General features: G+C 41.7%; 1 protein-coding gene across 1 annotated transcript; it reads right to left on the minus strand.

Moving 5' to 3' along the window:
* Window positions 1-8,625: 8,625 nt before the first annotated feature.
* Window positions 8,626-11,819, minus strand: LOC141223159 (cytochrome P450 26A1-like). Its single transcript, XM_073666782.1, has 7 exons — window positions 11,606-11,819; window positions 11,216-11,440; window positions 10,393-10,677; window positions 10,085-10,231; window positions 9,868-10,002; window positions 9,609-9,764; window positions 8,626-8,988 (listed from the first exon to the last, which is right to left on the minus strand). The coding sequence occupies exons 1-7, from the start codon at window positions 11,792-11,794 to the stop codon at window positions 8,644-8,646; spliced, it is 1,482 nt and encodes a 493-aa protein (XP_073522883.1). The 5' UTR covers window positions 11,795-11,819; the 3' UTR covers window positions 8,626-8,643.
* Between the last annotated feature and the right edge of the window lie 6,717 nt (window positions 11,820-18,536).

An 18,536-nucleotide genomic window follows, 5' to 3' on the forward strand; every position in this document is an offset into this window, starting at 1 on the left:
ATGGCAATCCTGATCCCCAATCCTGGTATGCATGGTACCCCTCATCCCCAATCCTGGTATGTATGGCACCCCTCATCCCCAATCCTGGTATGCATGGCACCCCTCATCCCCAATCCTGGTATGCATGGCACCCCTCATCCCCAATCCTGGTATGCATAGCACCCCTCACCCCCAATCCTGTATGCATGGCAACCCTCATCCTCAATCCTGGTATGCATGACACCCCTCATTCCCAATCCTGGCATGCATGGCGCCCCTCATCCTGGTATGCATGGCTCCCTCATACCCAATCCTGGTATGCATGGTATCCCATTCCTCATCCCTTTCCTGGTATGTATGGTACCCCTCATCCTGGTATGCATGGTAGCCCTCATCCCTGTCCTGGTATGCATGGCACCCCATCCCTCATCCTGATATACATGGTACCCCTCATCCCTATCCTGGTATACATGACCCTTCATTCGAATCATGGTATGCATGGCCCCCCAGATCCCTATCCTGGTATGCATGGTACCCCTCATCCCTATCCTGATATGCATGGTACCCCTCATCCCCCAATCCTGGTATGCATGGTCCCCTCACCCCCAATCCTGGTATGCATGGTCCCCTCACTCCCCAATCCTAGTATGCATGGTCCCCTCACCCCCAATCCTGGTATGCATGATACCCCTCATCCCTATTCTGGTATGCATAGTACCCCTCATCCTGGTATGCATGGCACCCCATCCATCATCCTGGAATGCATGGTACACCGCATTCCTATCCTGGTATGCATGGTACTCCTCATCCCCAATCCTGGTATGCATGACACCCCTCATCCCCCAATCCTGGTATGCATGGTCCCCTCACCCCCAACCCTGGTATGCATGGTCCCTTCACCGCCCAATCCTGGTATGCATGGTACCCCTCATCCCTTTTCTGGTATGTATGGTACCCATCATCCTGGTATGTATGGCACCCCTCATCCCCCAATCCTGGTATGCATGGTCCCCTCACTCCTCAATCCTGGTATGTATGGTACCCCTCATCCCCCAATCCTGGTATGTATGGTACCCCTCATCCCCCAATCCTGGTATGTATGGTACCCCTCATCCCCCAATCCTGGTACGTATGGTACCAGTCATCCCCCAATCCTGGTATTTATAGCACCCCTCATCCCCCAATCCTGGTATGTATGGTCCCCCTCATCCCCCAATCCTGGTATGTATGGTCCCCCTCATCCCCCAATCCTGGTATGTGTGGCCCCCTCATCCCCCAATCCCGGTATGTGTGGCCCCCTCACCCCCCAATCCTGGTATGTGTGGCCCCCTCATCCCCCAATCCTGGTATGTGTGGCCCCCTCAACCCCCAATCCTGGTATGTGTGGCCCCCTCACCCCCCAAACCTGGTATGCATGGTACCCCTCATCCCTTTCATGCTGCACACATACAAAAAAATAAACACTTATACTCACCTTTCTTCCCTGTGCTCCAGCGCGGCTGCGTCCTGTTCTGCCGGAGGCCGGGGGAGGATTGTGGCACCGGAGTACGCGTGTGCCCATACCATGCTGAAGACACACTGCAAATGTGTCTTCAGTAAAATGGCGCCGGATAGCGCTATGCGCATGCACCGACTCCGACGCCTTCACTCCTGCCCCAGTCTCCGGCGAGAAGAGAGGTGCCGCGGTCAAGTAGGTATGTAAGTATGGCGCTGGAGATCTCGGTATGCGTTCAGTGTCTACGCATACTGCAATCTCCAGCGCCATGCACTCCTCTGACCTGTAACGGCTCCATGCGTTCTTCTGTCTGGAGCCAGACTGCGCGTCGCGCATGCGCAGTCTATAGAGGCTTCAGACAGAGGGACGCTTGGACGATTATATTATAGATACCCAAGTCTTTTTCACATGTGTTGTTTCTTAGCACTATTCCTCCCATTTTGTATATGCTTTTTTCATTTTTCTTGCAGAGATGTAGGACTTTGCATTTCTACCTGATAAAAACCATTCTGTAATTTGCTGCCCACAGTTCCAGTTTATTTAGGTCTTTTTGAATCCTCTCTATCTCTCTTCTCTAGTATTACCTATCCCTCATAACTTTGTGTCATCAGCAAATTTAATCAGTTTACCCTCAATTCCTTCATCTAAATCATCTCCAGAATCTGACCTTTTCTCACCTTTGGAACTGCAAAAACTATTACTATCGCTCTTATTTACTCTGGTCTGGACTACTACAACTCTCTACTGATCGGTCTCCCTCTAACTAAACTTTCTTTTCTCCAATCCGTCCTGAATTCTGCATCCAGGGTCATATTTCTGTCCAGCCACTACACCGATACCTCTACCTTGTGCCAGTTATTGCACTGGTTGCCCATTCACTACAGAATACAATACAAACTTATCTCTTACACCCACAAAGCTCTCTGCAGTTCTGCACTGCCCTATATCTCATCCCTCATTTCTGTCTATCACCCTGCCTCCATTCTCCAACTGATCTAAGACCAACATCCTCCATAATCCGAACTTCACACCTCAGTCTCCAAGACTTCTCTCGTGATGCGCCAGTTTTCTGGAATGCACTAACCTAAACAATCCGACTAATATCTAGCCCCCATGTTTTTAAGCGTTCTTTAAAAACACATCTCTTTAGACAAGCTTACCACCTCATCTCATCTACCCAACTCTCCCCTGTTCGCTCCTAAATGTTAATCTTAGGCTGCGTTCACACATTGCGTATTTTCCTGCGTTTTTTTACACGCGCGTATTTCCTGCTTTTTTTACCTGCGTTTTTTTACGCAGGTAAAAAAAGCACCTCCATTCACACACTGCTTTTTTTCCTGCGTTTTTTTCCGGAGGATGCAGGAGAAATGAAGTGTGAGGATGGAGGATTACACCTGTATGTAATGTAATGTAATGTCTGTATGTAATGTAATGTAATGTAATGTATGTGTCTGTGTATCCTGTGAGTGTCCCCCTAGCAGTGTATGTACAGACAGCTTCACGGCAGATGCTGGAAAGTGCGGACAGTCAGCGCTTCACGGCAGATGCTGAAAAGTGCGGGACCGGAGCCGGCAAGTTACAGTCAGCGCTTCACAGCAGAAGCTGGAAGCCGCGGGACCGGACCGGACGCCTCTCCCATCCATAGGATAGGTGAGTATCCATAGTTTCTCCTGCGCCTCCATAAAAAAGCGATGGAATCATGCAGTGTGTGAACACCGCTGCGTAATTCCATCGCTTATAATGGGCACAATAAGAGAAAGCGCGGGACGTAGCTGCGTAAAGAATTAACATGTCAATTCTTTACGCAGCTGCGCTTACGCACTGTGTAAAAACACACAGTGTCTGAACGGCAAAGTGAATTTCCCATTCACTTTGCTGGCAGACACACAAGGCACATTGCGTATTTTGAAAAAGCGCACGCAAAAAAGCGCGCGAAAATACGCAATGTGTGAACGCAGCCTAAGTCTGCTCCTGCCTATTCATCTGTCCACTTCTTCCATGCACGCAATAGCACACGGTAACTGCACTTAGACAGATACTTTATATGAAAACCCTTATTTATTATAATAATGACTGGACCATACATAACAGCACGTTCTACCTATTGTGTCCCCTATTTCCTTATAGATTGTAAGCTTGTGAGCAGGACCCTCACTCCTCCTGTAACTGTTTAACTATGAGTTACTTGATATTGTTATTGTCTGTACAAGTCTACACTTAATTGTAAAGTTCTGCGGAATATGTTGGTGCTATATAAATAAAATTATTATTATTCATTCTGACGTAAGTTTTTCTCGTACAATTCCTATCCGTGTTTTTCACGAACAGCACTTGTACTTATGATAGTTTGTGGGTAGTTCACATATCGGATTTTTTTCCTGTAAGTAGTCCTCACAAAAGCACGGACACTTGATTGATATTGATCCGTGTGTTGGATTCAAACTCAACAACTGAAGTCTATGGTCTGCAAACAAATGGCACAGCACGTGGATGCCACACGTGGTGTGTCTGTTTTTCACAGACTGATTGCTTGAGAAACCATCATCATTTTTTTCATCAGAGAAAAACTGATGAAACTTTGATTAAAAACACTGATAAAGTTGGAACATATTTAGCTTACGAGAAAAATCACTGATGTGTGAACGAGCTCTTGCTGGGGAGAAATACGACAAAATTAAGCTATACTTGTTTTACTCACTTATATAGCGCCATTAATGCCACAGCGCTTTACAGACATCATCATCGCTATCCCCATCGGGGCTCCCAATCTACCTTCCCTATCAGTATGTCTTTGGAGTGTGGGAGGAAACCGGAGAACCCGGAGGAAACCCACGCAAACATGGGGAGAACATACAAACTCCTTGCAGATGTTGTCCTTGGGGGGGTGTGAACCCAGGACTCCAGCGCTGTAGTGCTAACCACTGAGCCCCTGTGTGGTTCATACTTAATATTTATCTAAATCACTAATGTTTGAAAATAGACTTTATTAAAAATCAAAAAAAAGAAAAAATATGGAAAAAAATTGCTTTGATGAACCAGGCCGTAGGATGATTAGGAATATTTGTTGCTTTCTAATAATATTAGTGATGTAATATATAGCAGTCTGGTAAATCTGAAGTATGAATATGTAACTTTCTATGAAAAAAAAAACTAGTAACCACACAGAAGGAATCAAATCTTTATTTTTAAGCAATCGTCCACTTATTAACCACGTCCCCACAAAGAGATAGAGGATAGGGACCTTGCTGCTTTGATGTGGGATATATCACATGTAACCGAGGGGACCTCAATCCATGAATCACATTCTGTGGTTTCCACAAGATTTGACGGATCACTTTTACACAGAGGTCAGCCTCAAGTGTCCAGCTGTACTGACTGATCACTGGCCGACAACATCACTTTCAAATTAATAATGTCAGCCGCCACCTCCTCTGTGAACTCGGAGCTTCATTTGTAAACTAGTGTGATGAAAAGGGGAATTAATTTAAAACAGAGCACCAATTTTTTTTTTTTTTCAAATCCCAAGCCATTGCAGATAGGGTGACACTTGTGAAAAAGCACTTTAAAGATTCTAAGGCCCAAGCAGCCAATCAGAGACTATTTTTCAACTAGGGAACATGAATTAATGAGCTAATTGAGAATAAATATACATCCCCCAAAGTGTCACTATTTGCAACTGTATTTATAACATGTAAATAAAATAGGTCCAACAACGGGCAAGACAACAAGAAAAAATGAATGATAGTAGCAACAAGTCACAATATGATAGAGTCCAAAGGGCTATACACGTGTTTGGTCACATATACAGTAATCCAAAAAGAGACAGACCTCCAAATAAATGTAATAATCAAACAACGATTACATAACTCACTCAAGACCCGTTAAAAGGCATCCAAAAATCCATAATTTGGACCCACCATGGCAGTGTATCATCTAGTACCCCTTGACACACGTTTCGCATCAAGTTGCTTCTTCAGAAGGGGTTCTGGAGTGTTAGACGCAATATTACCAATGGGAATCATTACCACAGGAGTGAGTCTGTCACCTGATATATGATATAATCATGTGGAAGATGTATAATTTATTAATATTTTCTGACACTGTATACACCATGGAATATGTGTATGAGCATATAACTGAGCTGGACCTTTTCCATGGAGGGTTCATCTTCATCCAGTTTACTGTTCTTCTATTGTCTGTCATAAACCCCTCATATTTGTTTTATATTTTGAATTTATATATGAATAAAAATCATTGTTTGTTTATTACATTTGTTTGAAAGTCACAATATGAACATGAATATAACGCATGATCTCTAGTTGACCATCTAAGTTGGCCCCCTGAAGAGCATCTACTTCTTTGAAAATTATGGAAAACTTGTACAGTCAACATTGTAATGCAATACTGGTTTCTGACTTTTCTTGTGGCACAATCATCATGTGGGGTTGGAGTTTACGTCAGTATTCCATCATTGTAAATGGTGCCTGTGTTGTGCAGATACTAGTTAGGGAAGCAACGGTGTATTACACTTCATCCCCACATATATGTTTGGGCAAAAATGCTCGCAAGAGAGTAAGGACTCATGATTCAGGCATCAATTCTTCTCGTGCGAGATCTATACGTGGTTTTCGCTGAACTCATACCCATTATAATCTATGTGGCTGTTCACATGTCCGTGTATTTTTGCACACAGCATAGTCTGCGCAAAATCACAGAGACACGTCCATTTTTGATCCGAGTCTCAGATCAAACTCGCCAATACAAGACTATGGCTCCATGAAAAAAAACAATTGGACAGCACTCGAATGCCATCCATGAGCTGTCCATTTTTCACGGACACTTTGTTAGTTCAGGTGCACACAACCTGAGTGCTGTGGTTTTGACGGACAGCACTCATGCCCATGATAGTCTATGGGGCTGTGCACATTTTTCCTCAAACCAGTGGTCTAATGAAAAAAAAAAAATCAGTGATCTGAATGTCAAATAAAAAAAATGGTAATGCAATTTTGTGTCTGTGGAAAAGTGTGGTCCAATTTTCAAGGACTGACTGGAGACACTTTTCTCTCAATCTGAGTAAAATTGACCCCATTTTGATCAAACTGATAAGCATAATCAGTTTTTCTGGGATGGTGAGAAAAATGGGTGTGTGTCAGCCCTTAAGAGGAGCTTGAGAAACATCAGCTTTTGATTTTTTTTTATCCATAAAAATCTGATGAAACAGATTTTTACTAACTCAGTGTACGAGAAAAATCACCAATGTGGATTAATTTAGGGATCATCCATACAGACCCCATTTACCACGGACTTTAGTTCAGCCAGTAAATAAAGTTTCCATTGTTTAGTGTATGGAATATCACAGCAGACTTTAATATGCAGTGTAGGTTTTGTAGTTAAATCCTATAAGTGATGGACGCCACTATGTATCCCTCACAGGTTTCTGTTTAACATATAAGCTGCAAGCGTTCAAGAGAATGCATTTGACAAAAGCCAAAAAGAAACAAAGTTAAGCGGTCCTAATGGAAATAGTTTTATGGTTCTGTAATTCTGTTGTAACAGGGATCCTACAGAAAAAGTTTAGAGTAACAGTCTTTCTGCAAATCAATTGTACAGGTGAAAGATAAGCAACTTTGTAATATATCTTAGCGAAATCTGCTTCTTTCTCCGCCTGAATAAATCTAGAAGGGGGAAACCGTGCACAATAGGGTGATAATCTCAATTCATGGGTAAAATCAGTCTTCAGTAACTACAGACGGTCCCAATATGGAGATTGGAGGGGACAGTTGGTGCTCATAAAGTTATACGAAAATAGAAGCAGAGTCCGTAGCAATCTCAAGGTGCCCCCTTAGAATTTAATAAAGCGCCAACTGTTCCCGCTCAGTAAATCGGAAAAATCTGTCTTCATGAACAGTGATAACCGTGACTTGACAGCTAAAGTTTAGGGATGAGTGGACCTGTGGAAGTTTGGGTTCTGGTAATTGAACCTACACCCTATTGAAATGAATGGGGACATGAACTTTGGAGCCCTCTCTACATTAAAACAGACTTCTGGGAGAAGTCAGTGTTTGGAGTTTACCATCAGACACTAACTGTTCAGTACAAACTCCAAACTTTTAAAGTTCAGGTTCACTCATCTCTACTAAAGATAGATGCAGAAGAAAAATAAAGTTAAAAATTAACACTGATTAAAGTTACTTGTGTATACCATTTATGAAATAAGTTTTATAACACAGTAGCCCTAAAAAAAAAAAAAAAGTCACTGTACCATAAGATCAAAAGGTTAAGCAATAATCAACTTAATTCTACATAAATTACATAATACAGATTGGTATTACACAATGATCTATGGGTACAATCAGGACCAGAAGAAAGTGAGGAAAAAAAAAAAAAAAAAGTGGCACGAGCAAGTTTAACTAGTGAGGTTAATGTCTAGCCTTCACTGCGAGATGTGCTCATAGAGATAGGAGTGACAGCACTAAGCTTTCACGAAGGTTAACAAAGGTTCAGCAGGTCAGGACAAGGCCATTTTATCAGTCATGTCAGGCTTAGGCAGTGTTGATGCAGATAAGTCATTTTCCTCCCTGGAATTATTTTGACACATTGATTTGAGGATTATGAGTAAATATGGAGACAGTGCTTAGTTTGGATGTAATGGCTTGCATATATTTAAAAAGTGGGGAGAGGGTCACATGTAATTGCTGAATGGGCATACTTCCATTTCTCAAGAATGATTTTTTTTTTTTTGCTTTTCAACTAGTCAGGTTTACCCTCCAACCCCCCCCCCCCCCACAATAAGTTGAGATCTCCCAAAGGTGTGCAAAACATGAAGGGTCCATCTCTAACCACTGGGTCAGAGCATCCAAGAAGAACCATCGATGGATATACTAGAAAAGTAAGGGAGACAACTTTTCATGGAGACTGAGGCTTTATTGTAACACATTATGAATTCATATATACAGAAATTTACAAAGGTACAATATTGTCCAATGATAAAAGTTTAATACAATTAATGTATCTACATAAAATCATGGGCAGGGGCCCATTGAGTGCGAATGTTTTTTTTTTCTTTTTACGGCCACAATATAAATACTATGGTACTGTACAAATTAAATATAAAATAAGTGAATTTATAAAATCATCTATATACATTATGATGCTATATAGATGTAGTCTTATATGACTTGGCCTTTAAAGGGTTTGAATTGAGTGGGAAGATTGTCCGCTGGGTAGACGATAGGGCTAGTCTTCATGGTCGGTGGCCCATTTAGGAGTTCCCAATCGCAGTTTCGGCACAGCTCAATGATAAAAATCTTCAGGAGGATCTTGGCAAACTCTTTGCCCACACAGCTCCTAGGACCTCCTCCAAATGGTATGAAGCCGAATCGGGAAGAGTCTTCAGGGAACGGAGTTAAGAAACGATCAGGGTTAAACTCTTCCTTGTTGGGGAAAATCTCAGCGAGATTGTGAGTGTCAGCGATGCTGTATATGACATTCCAGCCCTTTGGAATCTGATAGCCCTTAAAAGAAGAAAAGATGTATAAATACCAAAGCAAGGTAATACAGGTAATAACACTACATAGGTGTGACACCCAGCACTGGCCAGTCTTACAGGATGCTATAAAACAGTAAAAAGGTCTCCAATTAGGGTCACCATGAGCCAGTTGACAAGCATGAAATTGCCTGCGAGTTGTCAGATGTTCACTTCACTGCTGTAAAAAGGACCTTGTGAACTTACCAGGGTTAGATCAAAGAGAAATACATTCTACATTCAGAAGCACATCCAATAAAATAAAGCCAACAGCCACCTCCTACAATAGCTGGAGTAAATACTAGACCTCAAATAAATTCAGGTTCCCTTTGTAGATCTGTCAAAAGGAACAAGTATGCGGGCAGGCGATACAAGCGCTCACCAGTCATACAAAGTTTCCATACAGCATTTTTTTTACTTCCTAGCGGAGTTAACTATGCATTAATGTCAAAATAAGTAAGAAGCTTGGAGAGCAGTAATTGAGAAGGTTTAGGCTCAAGCTTTACAAAGCAGGTTGGGGGGGGGTAGTTTGAGAAGTGACCACAATAGATGTCTATACAGGATAAATAAAACATTTGTAAACTCAATTCATATGTATAATAGACTTACATTTAAAACAAAAGTCTTCAAAGCAACTCGAAATCCTCCAGGAACTGGTGGGCTGAGGCGTAGGGTCTCCTTCAAGACACAGCCAGTGTATGCAAGCTGATGTAATATATCAAGGGTTAATGGTTTCTTTTCTTCAGGAGTAACTGATAAGAGGCCCTAAAATAAAAAATGAATCCTGAATCAAGTCATATTCTCATAGCCACCAATGGAGACACTGGGTACTTAAGATTTTCTAGACCTTCCTCTAAAGTTTGATTACCTTAGAATCGAGCTCTTGACGGACTTTCTGCAAAACATCCTTGTGAAGGCCAAGAAATGTTATAAGAGATGTGGCAGCACTAGCGGTGGTCCCGTGGCCACCAAACAGCAGCTCCGTTGCAGATTCTTTCAGTGCCTATAGAAATGGCAACGTTTTAATAAAACCACATTGAGCGCACATGTAGAGATAGCAATAGCATGAGAGTTCAGGTACTCGCCTGCAAGTTAATGGGTTCACCATTCTTCCGGCTATGGTCAATCAGCAGCTGTAAGGCATCTTGACAAGAGCCCTCTGGTTCTTTCTGCAACTTTTCCTTGATGTTTTCATCAATTTTAGCATGAATTATGTTTCTTGCCCGCAAACCCTATAACAATGCAAAGACATAAATTACACAAAAAAATTGTCAAAAGTTCTAAAAACACTGAAGTCATTAAGAAAACTAGAGCACTTGTAAAAAAAAAAAAATATATATTATATATATTTTATTTTTTTTTTTAAATAAAGTAGATAAGTATAAACACTCACCTTGTAAAGACCGCTAAATGGGACATCAATAGGAAGGGAGAAGAGATTTCGGGTCATTTCCTCAAAGGCTTCCACCAGAGGCTGTTCATGTGCTGGGTCCATTTGCGTAGGCTCAAAGCCCAACAGAAGCCTCATGGCAATACGAAACATGAGGCGCTTGACGGCCGGGTACACCAGCACACAGGACTCATTTTGCAGCCACAGATGAATGGCATTGCGCATTTCTTCCTCCATGACTGGCACATAACTCTCCAGAGCTTCCTTGGAGAAAGCTTGCATGATGACCTAAGACAAGACTTTAATTACCACCATGCCCACAGCTTGCCTTCTCTCCAGAAGTTCATATGACATTACAATTGGTTAATTAGATTTCATTAATAAAGAAGGTTAAAAGGTTGCTGCATATCTAAGTAATCCTTGTTGGTAAAGGAGTTACTCCCCCTGGAAGCGTCACACTGGGGAAGGGATTAGTGCCCCCTCCCTGTCTCAAGCCTAATGCATTAAATGGATTAATCAGAACCACCCAGAGAGCAGCACTAAGACTTCATTAATAGGTCAGTTACATCCCAAAAACAAATCTATCACAATTAACATGTTGACCCAGAAGCAACAGAGTATTTGAAAAAAAAAAAAATCACAAAGAGGACAAGGGATGGCGCTGCTTCCCCACATTCAGTGCCATGCAGGGGAATAAACCACAGCATAAACAAACACAAGAGATAAATAAATAAATAGAATCCTACTCCCCACAGATCAGACTATACCGGATCTGCGCTCTCCTGCGTCTTTACGCACGGGGATCACTCCATCCTGCGCCACTCACCTTCTTCATGTGCTTGTGCTGGCTGTCGTGCAGGTTGGAGAGACATTCAGTGCCCAGGATGGTCCGGACAGAAGCTGGCCAGTGCACAGACACAAGCTTGTGCTCCCCAAGGAGGATCTGTCGCACGTTTTCTGCTCCCATGATGCGCACAGTCGGGCTCCCGAACAGATGCGTTTTGTAGATGTGTCCATACTTTCTGCTCTTGAGTTGGAGGAATTTACGCCTCTGAAAAGAGAAACAACAAGTTCTAGCGCTTGTTCAAAGGGTTAACCAGCAAAGCATGCTTCTGCATCTGGCGCTTTGCAGCCCCTTCCTGTGCAGGTGCACTGTGTATAGAACCAGCCATCTGCAAACAGCTGACAACTCCCTCCTCCTTCAGCATGCACTTACCTGTAGCACCATCTGCAAGGTTTCTCCAAAAAAAGGCAACCCCATAGTACCAGGGGGCAGAGGGCTCTCACAAGTGGAGTCTCTGCAGCTGTAACAGTACAGTCCCCACAGCTTGACTGCAGTGAGAAGCAGCAGGACTGGCAGTACCAGGGTGCACAGGGCACTGGTGACCAGGGTGTACAGCTCCATGTCAGTGCTAAGGTCCCCTACATACTGCTCTCAGCCCCCAGTGTCGCCCTTATATAGCAGCTCCAGGTCTGCCCCCTTTTCTTTTTTTTTCTTACCTTGCTCAGATAAATTAGTTCACACAAAGTTCATCTTTAATTGCAGATTGTAGCATCAGTGCAGGACTCCTCCCCTAGGGACAAGGCTGCCCAAAATCTTTAACCATTTGGATTCGTTTCCCACCTCCAGAGCTTCACACAATCAGCAGCTTTTGCTTTGAAAAGGTGTTAATTTGCCCAGCACAATGCCCAGTCCCTTATAGCTATGCAAGTCAATGGTCAATTTAATAGAAGGGTGTGTGCTATTTACTTTTCTAATACATCCAGCACTGAGGCAGCAGAGAGAGCAGGAGGACATCCAGGCACAGGGCAAAGACTCCAAGCACTTTTCTCTATCCGGCCATAGGATTGCTGAGGTTACATTAGAACGAGCTATTCCGAGTAGGATGGGATCAATGAATGGAGATGTCTTGCTCAAGGCTTGTTTACGTACAGCGATTGCCAATAAGTGATCACTAATTTGCCATATTATTCCATTTATTAGGACGTCTGTGCACACTTAATTAGCAGGACAATAACCTTCCATAACTCATTGGTGATTGTTCAGTTAATTCCGAGAACCATTTTGACATTTCTCATTGGATCATTTATTCTTTTTCACAAAATGATTATTGTGATAGTTGGTCGATTTCATTCAGCTACTTCTAAATGTATCTTAAGTAATAAGGACACTTGCTAGTTCATTAAGGCCAGAGTCTGATACTATAGCTGGTTAATAGGGATCCTAAACGTGTTGTTGGTTTGATAAAAAAAAATATATTGCATGATCTAACCACTGTTGAATTCCATCCCATGAGTGCTGGAAACAAAGTGGGGCATGGAGCTCTGCCACAATGGATCTCTACACGGTAAAGTATTAGGGTACATTCGTGCACACCAGATCTCTTGCAGAGTCATAAAATCAGCTCCATCCATTTTACTAAGGCCACGTTCACACGTTCAGTATTTTACATCAGTATTTGTAAGCCCAAATCAGGAATGGAACAATCAGAGGAAAAGTATAATAGAAACACGTCACCACTTCTGTATTTATCACCCACACCTGGTTTTGGCTTAGAAATACTGATGTGAAATACTGATCAAATACTGAACATGGTCGTTTTTAGCATTGTGATAGATAGAAGAAACTTTGCAATTTATTTCTTGCGAGAAAATCACTGATAAAACTGATGTTAAAAGCTGAAACATTGACAAATATCGGATCAAAAACACTGATGAAGCGCAGGACCTTTTTTGCTCACCAGAAAAATCACTGACAGTTTTTCAAACCAAAGACAAGAGTGGATTAAAAAGGAATATGAAATATAAGTGAAGTACCATGGGTTTGTTCACATTGAGTAAATACATATCGGAAAGTATTTGCTCTTGAATCCGGAGCAGAAATCCAAGGCAGAACCTCAAGTTTCAGTTGTAAATTTGGAGCATGAATAGAGAAGTTCCAAGCAGAATGGGACTAATATGTGTGTCCCTACCTGCCATGGTTTTCAGAAATAAAAAAAATGGGATGCACTTTGTAACCATTTCAAAAAGTACACCCAAAACTGTCATTAAAGTGTTAGTGTATGTACATACGACGTCTTTTCAGGAAGCACTCAATAAAAGTTAGAAAGGTTGAACTTATGCATAGCATTTTCACAATAACTTGCAGTGCACGTTCTTTGTTTTTTTTTTCCCACTTCTTTTAACTCTTCAAAAGCCGTGAAGGGGATAAAAGAAGTGAATTAACCATTCTTTAGGCTTTTCCTTGGAAAGTGCCATTATGTTATATGTGAAATAAATAAAAAGCCTGCGACAAAATCAAAACAAAAAGCGTCAAAGAAGATGCTTCAGAAGAAACATCGCCGGCGTTTTTCTGTAGCGTCTTCTGCTTTTAAAAAGATGCAGGTACACCGGCATCCAAGATACCCTTAGGCTATGTGCACACAAAATTTTTGTTACGTCTTTCACACTATACTTTCAAGTATAGAAAGCATGTAGACTACTAGCGGAAGCCGGCCGAAGAATAAACTTGTTACTTCTTTTAACTGCTTCAGGTTTTCTGAACCCAAATGCAGTTGAAAGAAGTGACATGAGACGTAACATGCGCACAGCAAGTTGTTTTGACATTGCTATGCATTATGCTCCTTTTATGGGGCGCTTTTGCCTTTTTTTCAGGCGGAATATGTCTGAAAAAAACTCAGTCCGCACATAGCCTTTCTTTGGAGGAGTTATTCTTTTCCTGAAACAGTTTTGAAGAGTTTCTAACAAAAATATTTTTTTTTGCAGCCTTTTGATTGGACAGTCCCTATTTTGGAGCAGATTTCAACAGGAGCCATTTAAAAAATAGTGACATGCACTTTCACTTCTTCCCACCGGTAGATTTTCAAAACCTAAATAATATCAAAGAAATTTCCATGTACAGGGAGGTAAGGTTGGGTGCCATAGACTGAGCGACTTCTTACGGTGCCATATAATGAGCGACTTCTTACGGTGCCATAGACTGAGCGACTTCTTACGGTGCCATAGACTGAGTGACTTCTTACGGTGCCATAGACTGAGCGACTTCTTACGGTGCCATAGACTGAGTGACTTCTTATGGTGCCACAGAATGAGCGACTTCTTACGGTGCCATAGACTGAGCGACTTCTTACGGTGCCATAGACTGAGCGACTTCTTACGGTGCCATAGACTGAGCGACTTCTTATGGTGCCCTAGACTGAGTGACTTCTTACGGTGCCATATAATGAGCGACTTCTTACGGTGCCCTAGACTGAGTGACTTCTTACGGTGCCATAGCCTGAGTGACTTCTTACGGTGCCATAGTCTGAGTGACTTCTTACGGTGTCATATAATGAGCGACTTCTTACGGTGCCATAGACTGAGTGACTTCTTATGGTGCCATATAATGAGCGACTTCTTACGGTGCCATAGACTGAGCGACTTCCTACGGTGTCATAGACTGAGCGACTTCTTAGGGTGCCATAGAATGAGCGATTTCTTACGGTGCCATAGACTGAGCGTCTTTCCTGTACATCTTGCGGGTTGTGTAGAAAACCGTTTTGCTATTAGTGCCGTAAATGGTGATAAAAATTGCTGGTATTTATTACGCTTTAGTAGGAATAATAACAATCGGGCACATTTATTGGTGGTTTAAACTGTAAAAATTACTTATTTAATACCGTATAAAAAAGCATGACTAAATTGAAGTGTGCACTGATGTCTTGGACCTTTGTTGAGAGCTCTGCAGAAAGCCTTTGGAATCACCAATATTTAAAGTGTAAATAAAAAGTAACTAAAATATTTCAAGTTCAACTAAATCTTTGGAAAATGGTTTGATACTTTGTAGCCCCTTAAAAGCAATGTTGATTGGGTGATATTTGATGGCCTTGGGAGTGGGGACCCAGACACGCACAAACTACAGGGCAAGAGCGCTCAACTGAGCATTGTGGTTTGGTGTAGGGGTTCAAAAGGAAGGTTATAGGTCCGATCACCACTGTGCATCCATTCAGAGGACAGTTATTCATAAGATATCGTGAATAGAGGTTGCAATCCAGTACCTGAAAGGTCAAGTAAGTCTGTCTTCCATGTAGGTGGGAAGCGGTACTATATGACTGAGTGGTTTGAGTGGTGCAGATTTTGCATCAGGTATGACTGTTCAAGACAATTAGGCTCTGTTCACACGTTTTTTTGCTAGCGGACAAATTAAATGAGTTTTGCTCCTTTTTTGTGAAGTTTTTATAGTTTTTGTTTTTCCTGAAGCAGTTAAGAGATTTTTTTCCATTTCAAAGAAATCATACATTTTTTTTATGCCTGACATTTTTCAAAACATCCTCCGAAGAAAAAGGTAAAAAAGTTACAACAGAGAAGTGGATTTCCCTTAGAACAGAATGATTTTTAAGTATTTTTAAATAATTTTTAGGAGGATTTTAGATTAGATCCACTAAAAAAACAAACAAACAAAAAAAAACTCCATGTGAACATACCGGTTTTATAAATGCCATCAGTTGTTGGTATCTAATAATTTAATCACTGTGTTTAGTCTGTGGCTCAATGGCAGCTTATCACACACAGGTCCTGTGATGTGGATTCACACTGCAAAATCACATTCAATATTTACCTAGCAGATAAGGTAATTTTATTTAATTAAAGGCCAGTTTGCAGACGGCTGTAACGCAGACTCAATGTAGTATTCAGTTCACGTGAATTGTCCAATTTTCATCCAGGAAAAAGACAATTTTTCATCTGTATTCTCATCCATATGCAATCTGTATTGCATCCGTTTTTATACATCACCCATAAATACAATTTACAAGACCAAAAGCAGTTTCCTATGTTGGACCATGTGCACACTGTGTATTTTTCAGCAAAATTCCGCCCAGAATGACATTGCTGTGCACATGTTCACTTTTATGTCACTTTTTTTAATCGCTTCAGGATTTGGTGTTTTCCTTAAATGACTTCAGCTAGGAAAACTCGGCGTCTGCACTGGCATTTAAAAGAAGCCATATGTAGGGTATGTACACATGACATCTTTAAGATGCTGGCGCACCCAGTGAGATTTTCCTAGGCGAAACCTCTTCAAGAAAGAGAGGGCAACCTTTTTCTTGAAGTGACTTCGCTGGCAGTTTTTCCATTGTTTTTGTTGAAGACCTGAAGTAGTTAAAAGAAGTAACAAAAGACTGAGTATAATTTGCACAGCAATGTCGTTTTTACACTGCTGTGCATTATGTTCATTTTTTTGAGTTGCTTTTTCAGGCGGTTTCCAGCTGGAAACCGCCTGAAAAAGCCATCAAGGGCACATACCCTTAATAATGTAGCCGCAAAAATCAGATGCTGTACAGTTGATCCGTATGGGATCTAATTTTATTTTTACTTGAATAAACGAGTCTCGTTCAAGAGACTAGGGCATGCTGCAATTATTTTCATGCAGACATTTAGTCCATATCTAAAAACAGTCATCTGAAGAGCCCGAATGAATAACATTGGTCCGAGTATTGTTCATTTTTTTCCAGTAACCGCACTTGTTCCAAAAATACGTGTCTACGTAGCGTCACCATTGCAATATCCGGACTGTCTGCAGTTTTACTGAACCGAACCTAGATAGCTAAAGAACCCTGCGGTGATATACTATAATATTAGCTCAGTACAACGCGGCCATAATACAGACGCTATTGCTCTCAATGAAAATATCTTTTCCTATATGACTACTTTACCTGATTACCGCTGCTCAGATCAAGGTCTTCCCGTCTCTGGCCAGATTTAGGCCGGGGCTTGACCCTACATGTAATATTCTGGCTGAACTTTTCATGGTGCCACCAATATGAGGCATCGCTGCTGTCAGGGCATTTAGTTTCCTCTTCATTTGATGAATATTATTTCAAGAATAGACCATAACAATAACGATAAAGTTCTATGGAGGTATTGATTGACAGTCCTAGGACTGGGGCAGGATTTGGGCTGATTGCAGGAGCTTATGGAGCATAATGAGGTGCTTAGATGTGGAACATCAAACACTGTGTACAGCCAGAGACATTCCTCCTATGTTATACCATTAGCCTGGCCTGCGGTTCACCCCTGTTCTCAGATTGTATTTACGTTCAGGGTCCTGAGAGGAATAAGCAAGGAAGAGGAGCAAGTTCTTAAACTTATGATGCAGGGCTAATCGCTGGTTCAAACTCAGGTCAGCAGGGAAAGCAAGGTTATATTAATAGGTAAACACCCAGCGATTGCCTCCCACAAATACATCACATCCTCACTGTAATGCTATGTCCTATGAGGACGGCAGACGATCATAGGAGCAGAGAGGAAAGTGCATCACCCCTGGAAATCACCCTGCAATGCATGATCCATCATCATCATCACCACCACCCATAATGCCGAACATACATCACGTGTCACCCAACAAAGTGCACTGCGCCAACCAGGTCAATCAAAGCCCTTGCCAGGTCTGTGAAATACTGAAAGCGGCAACGATCATACCATACATATGTAGTGGCAGATTCATCATTGTCTTTGCGCCTTTTTACAGGAGTAAAATGTTTCTCGGTCTTCGTTCACACCACCATATGAAAAATCTGACCTCACGCGGACAACACTTGGACCAATGCTATTCAATTAGGCTGGTCAAACGACAGGATTTTTTTTTCATACGGATCAAATATCTGCATGAAAAAAAATGCAGCATATTTTCCATATTTCGGATAAGACTTGCTTACTCAAATCTATGTGTGAGCAAAAAAAATCACCCTTTAACATCCAATTTTTTCAGATACTTTCACATGTAAAGTGCCATGGAAAAAGTGGCGCTATAAAAATAAATAATAATACTTTGCAATTTCTAACATAGGTACTGCATTTGGTTTTGTAAATTTTATTAACTGCTGATGTATAAAAACTAATGCTAAGCGGATGACAATGCAGATGGAAAATCATAATTTTTTTCTAGATGAAAGTAGAATGATTTTTCTTAAATGTGCGACTGAACTCAGCCTAGGGCCACGTTCACACGTTCAGTATTTGGTCAGTATTTTACAGAAGTACTTGTAAGCCAAAATCAGGAGTGTAAGGCCATGTTCACATGTTGCGTTTTTGCTGAGTTTTTTTTTCCAAAGGCAAAACCTGCTCTCTTGGCAGTAAAGAAGCAGCGTAAAAAACAGCAGGTTTTGCCG

The sequence above is a fragment of the Phyllobates terribilis genome, unplaced genomic scaffold (genome assembly GCF_046119375.1).
Source record: "Phyllobates terribilis strain yellow unplaced genomic scaffold, ASM4611937v1 Scaffold_373__1_contigs__length_1865987, whole genome shotgun sequence".
Classification (NCBI taxonomy): domain Eukaryota; kingdom Metazoa; phylum Chordata; class Amphibia; order Anura; family Dendrobatidae; genus Phyllobates; species Phyllobates terribilis.

What these genes read in the sequence shown, in the direction of transcription:
- LOC141223159 (XM_073666782.1), bottom strand. Translation starts at nt 11,794, where the DNA reads ATGGAGCTGTACACCCTGGTCACCAGTGCCCTGTGCACCCTGGTACTG. An exon ending in CCTTGCAGATGGTGCTACAG is followed by an intron (nt 11,441 to 11,605) that starts GTAAGTGCATGC and finishes TTCTCTTTTCAG; the next exon opens with AGGCGTAAATTCCTCCAACT. An exon ending in GTGAACCCATTAACTTGCAG is followed by an intron (nt 10,003 to 10,084) that starts GCGAGTACCTGA and finishes CCATTTCTATAG; the next exon opens with GCACTGAAAGAATCTGCAAC.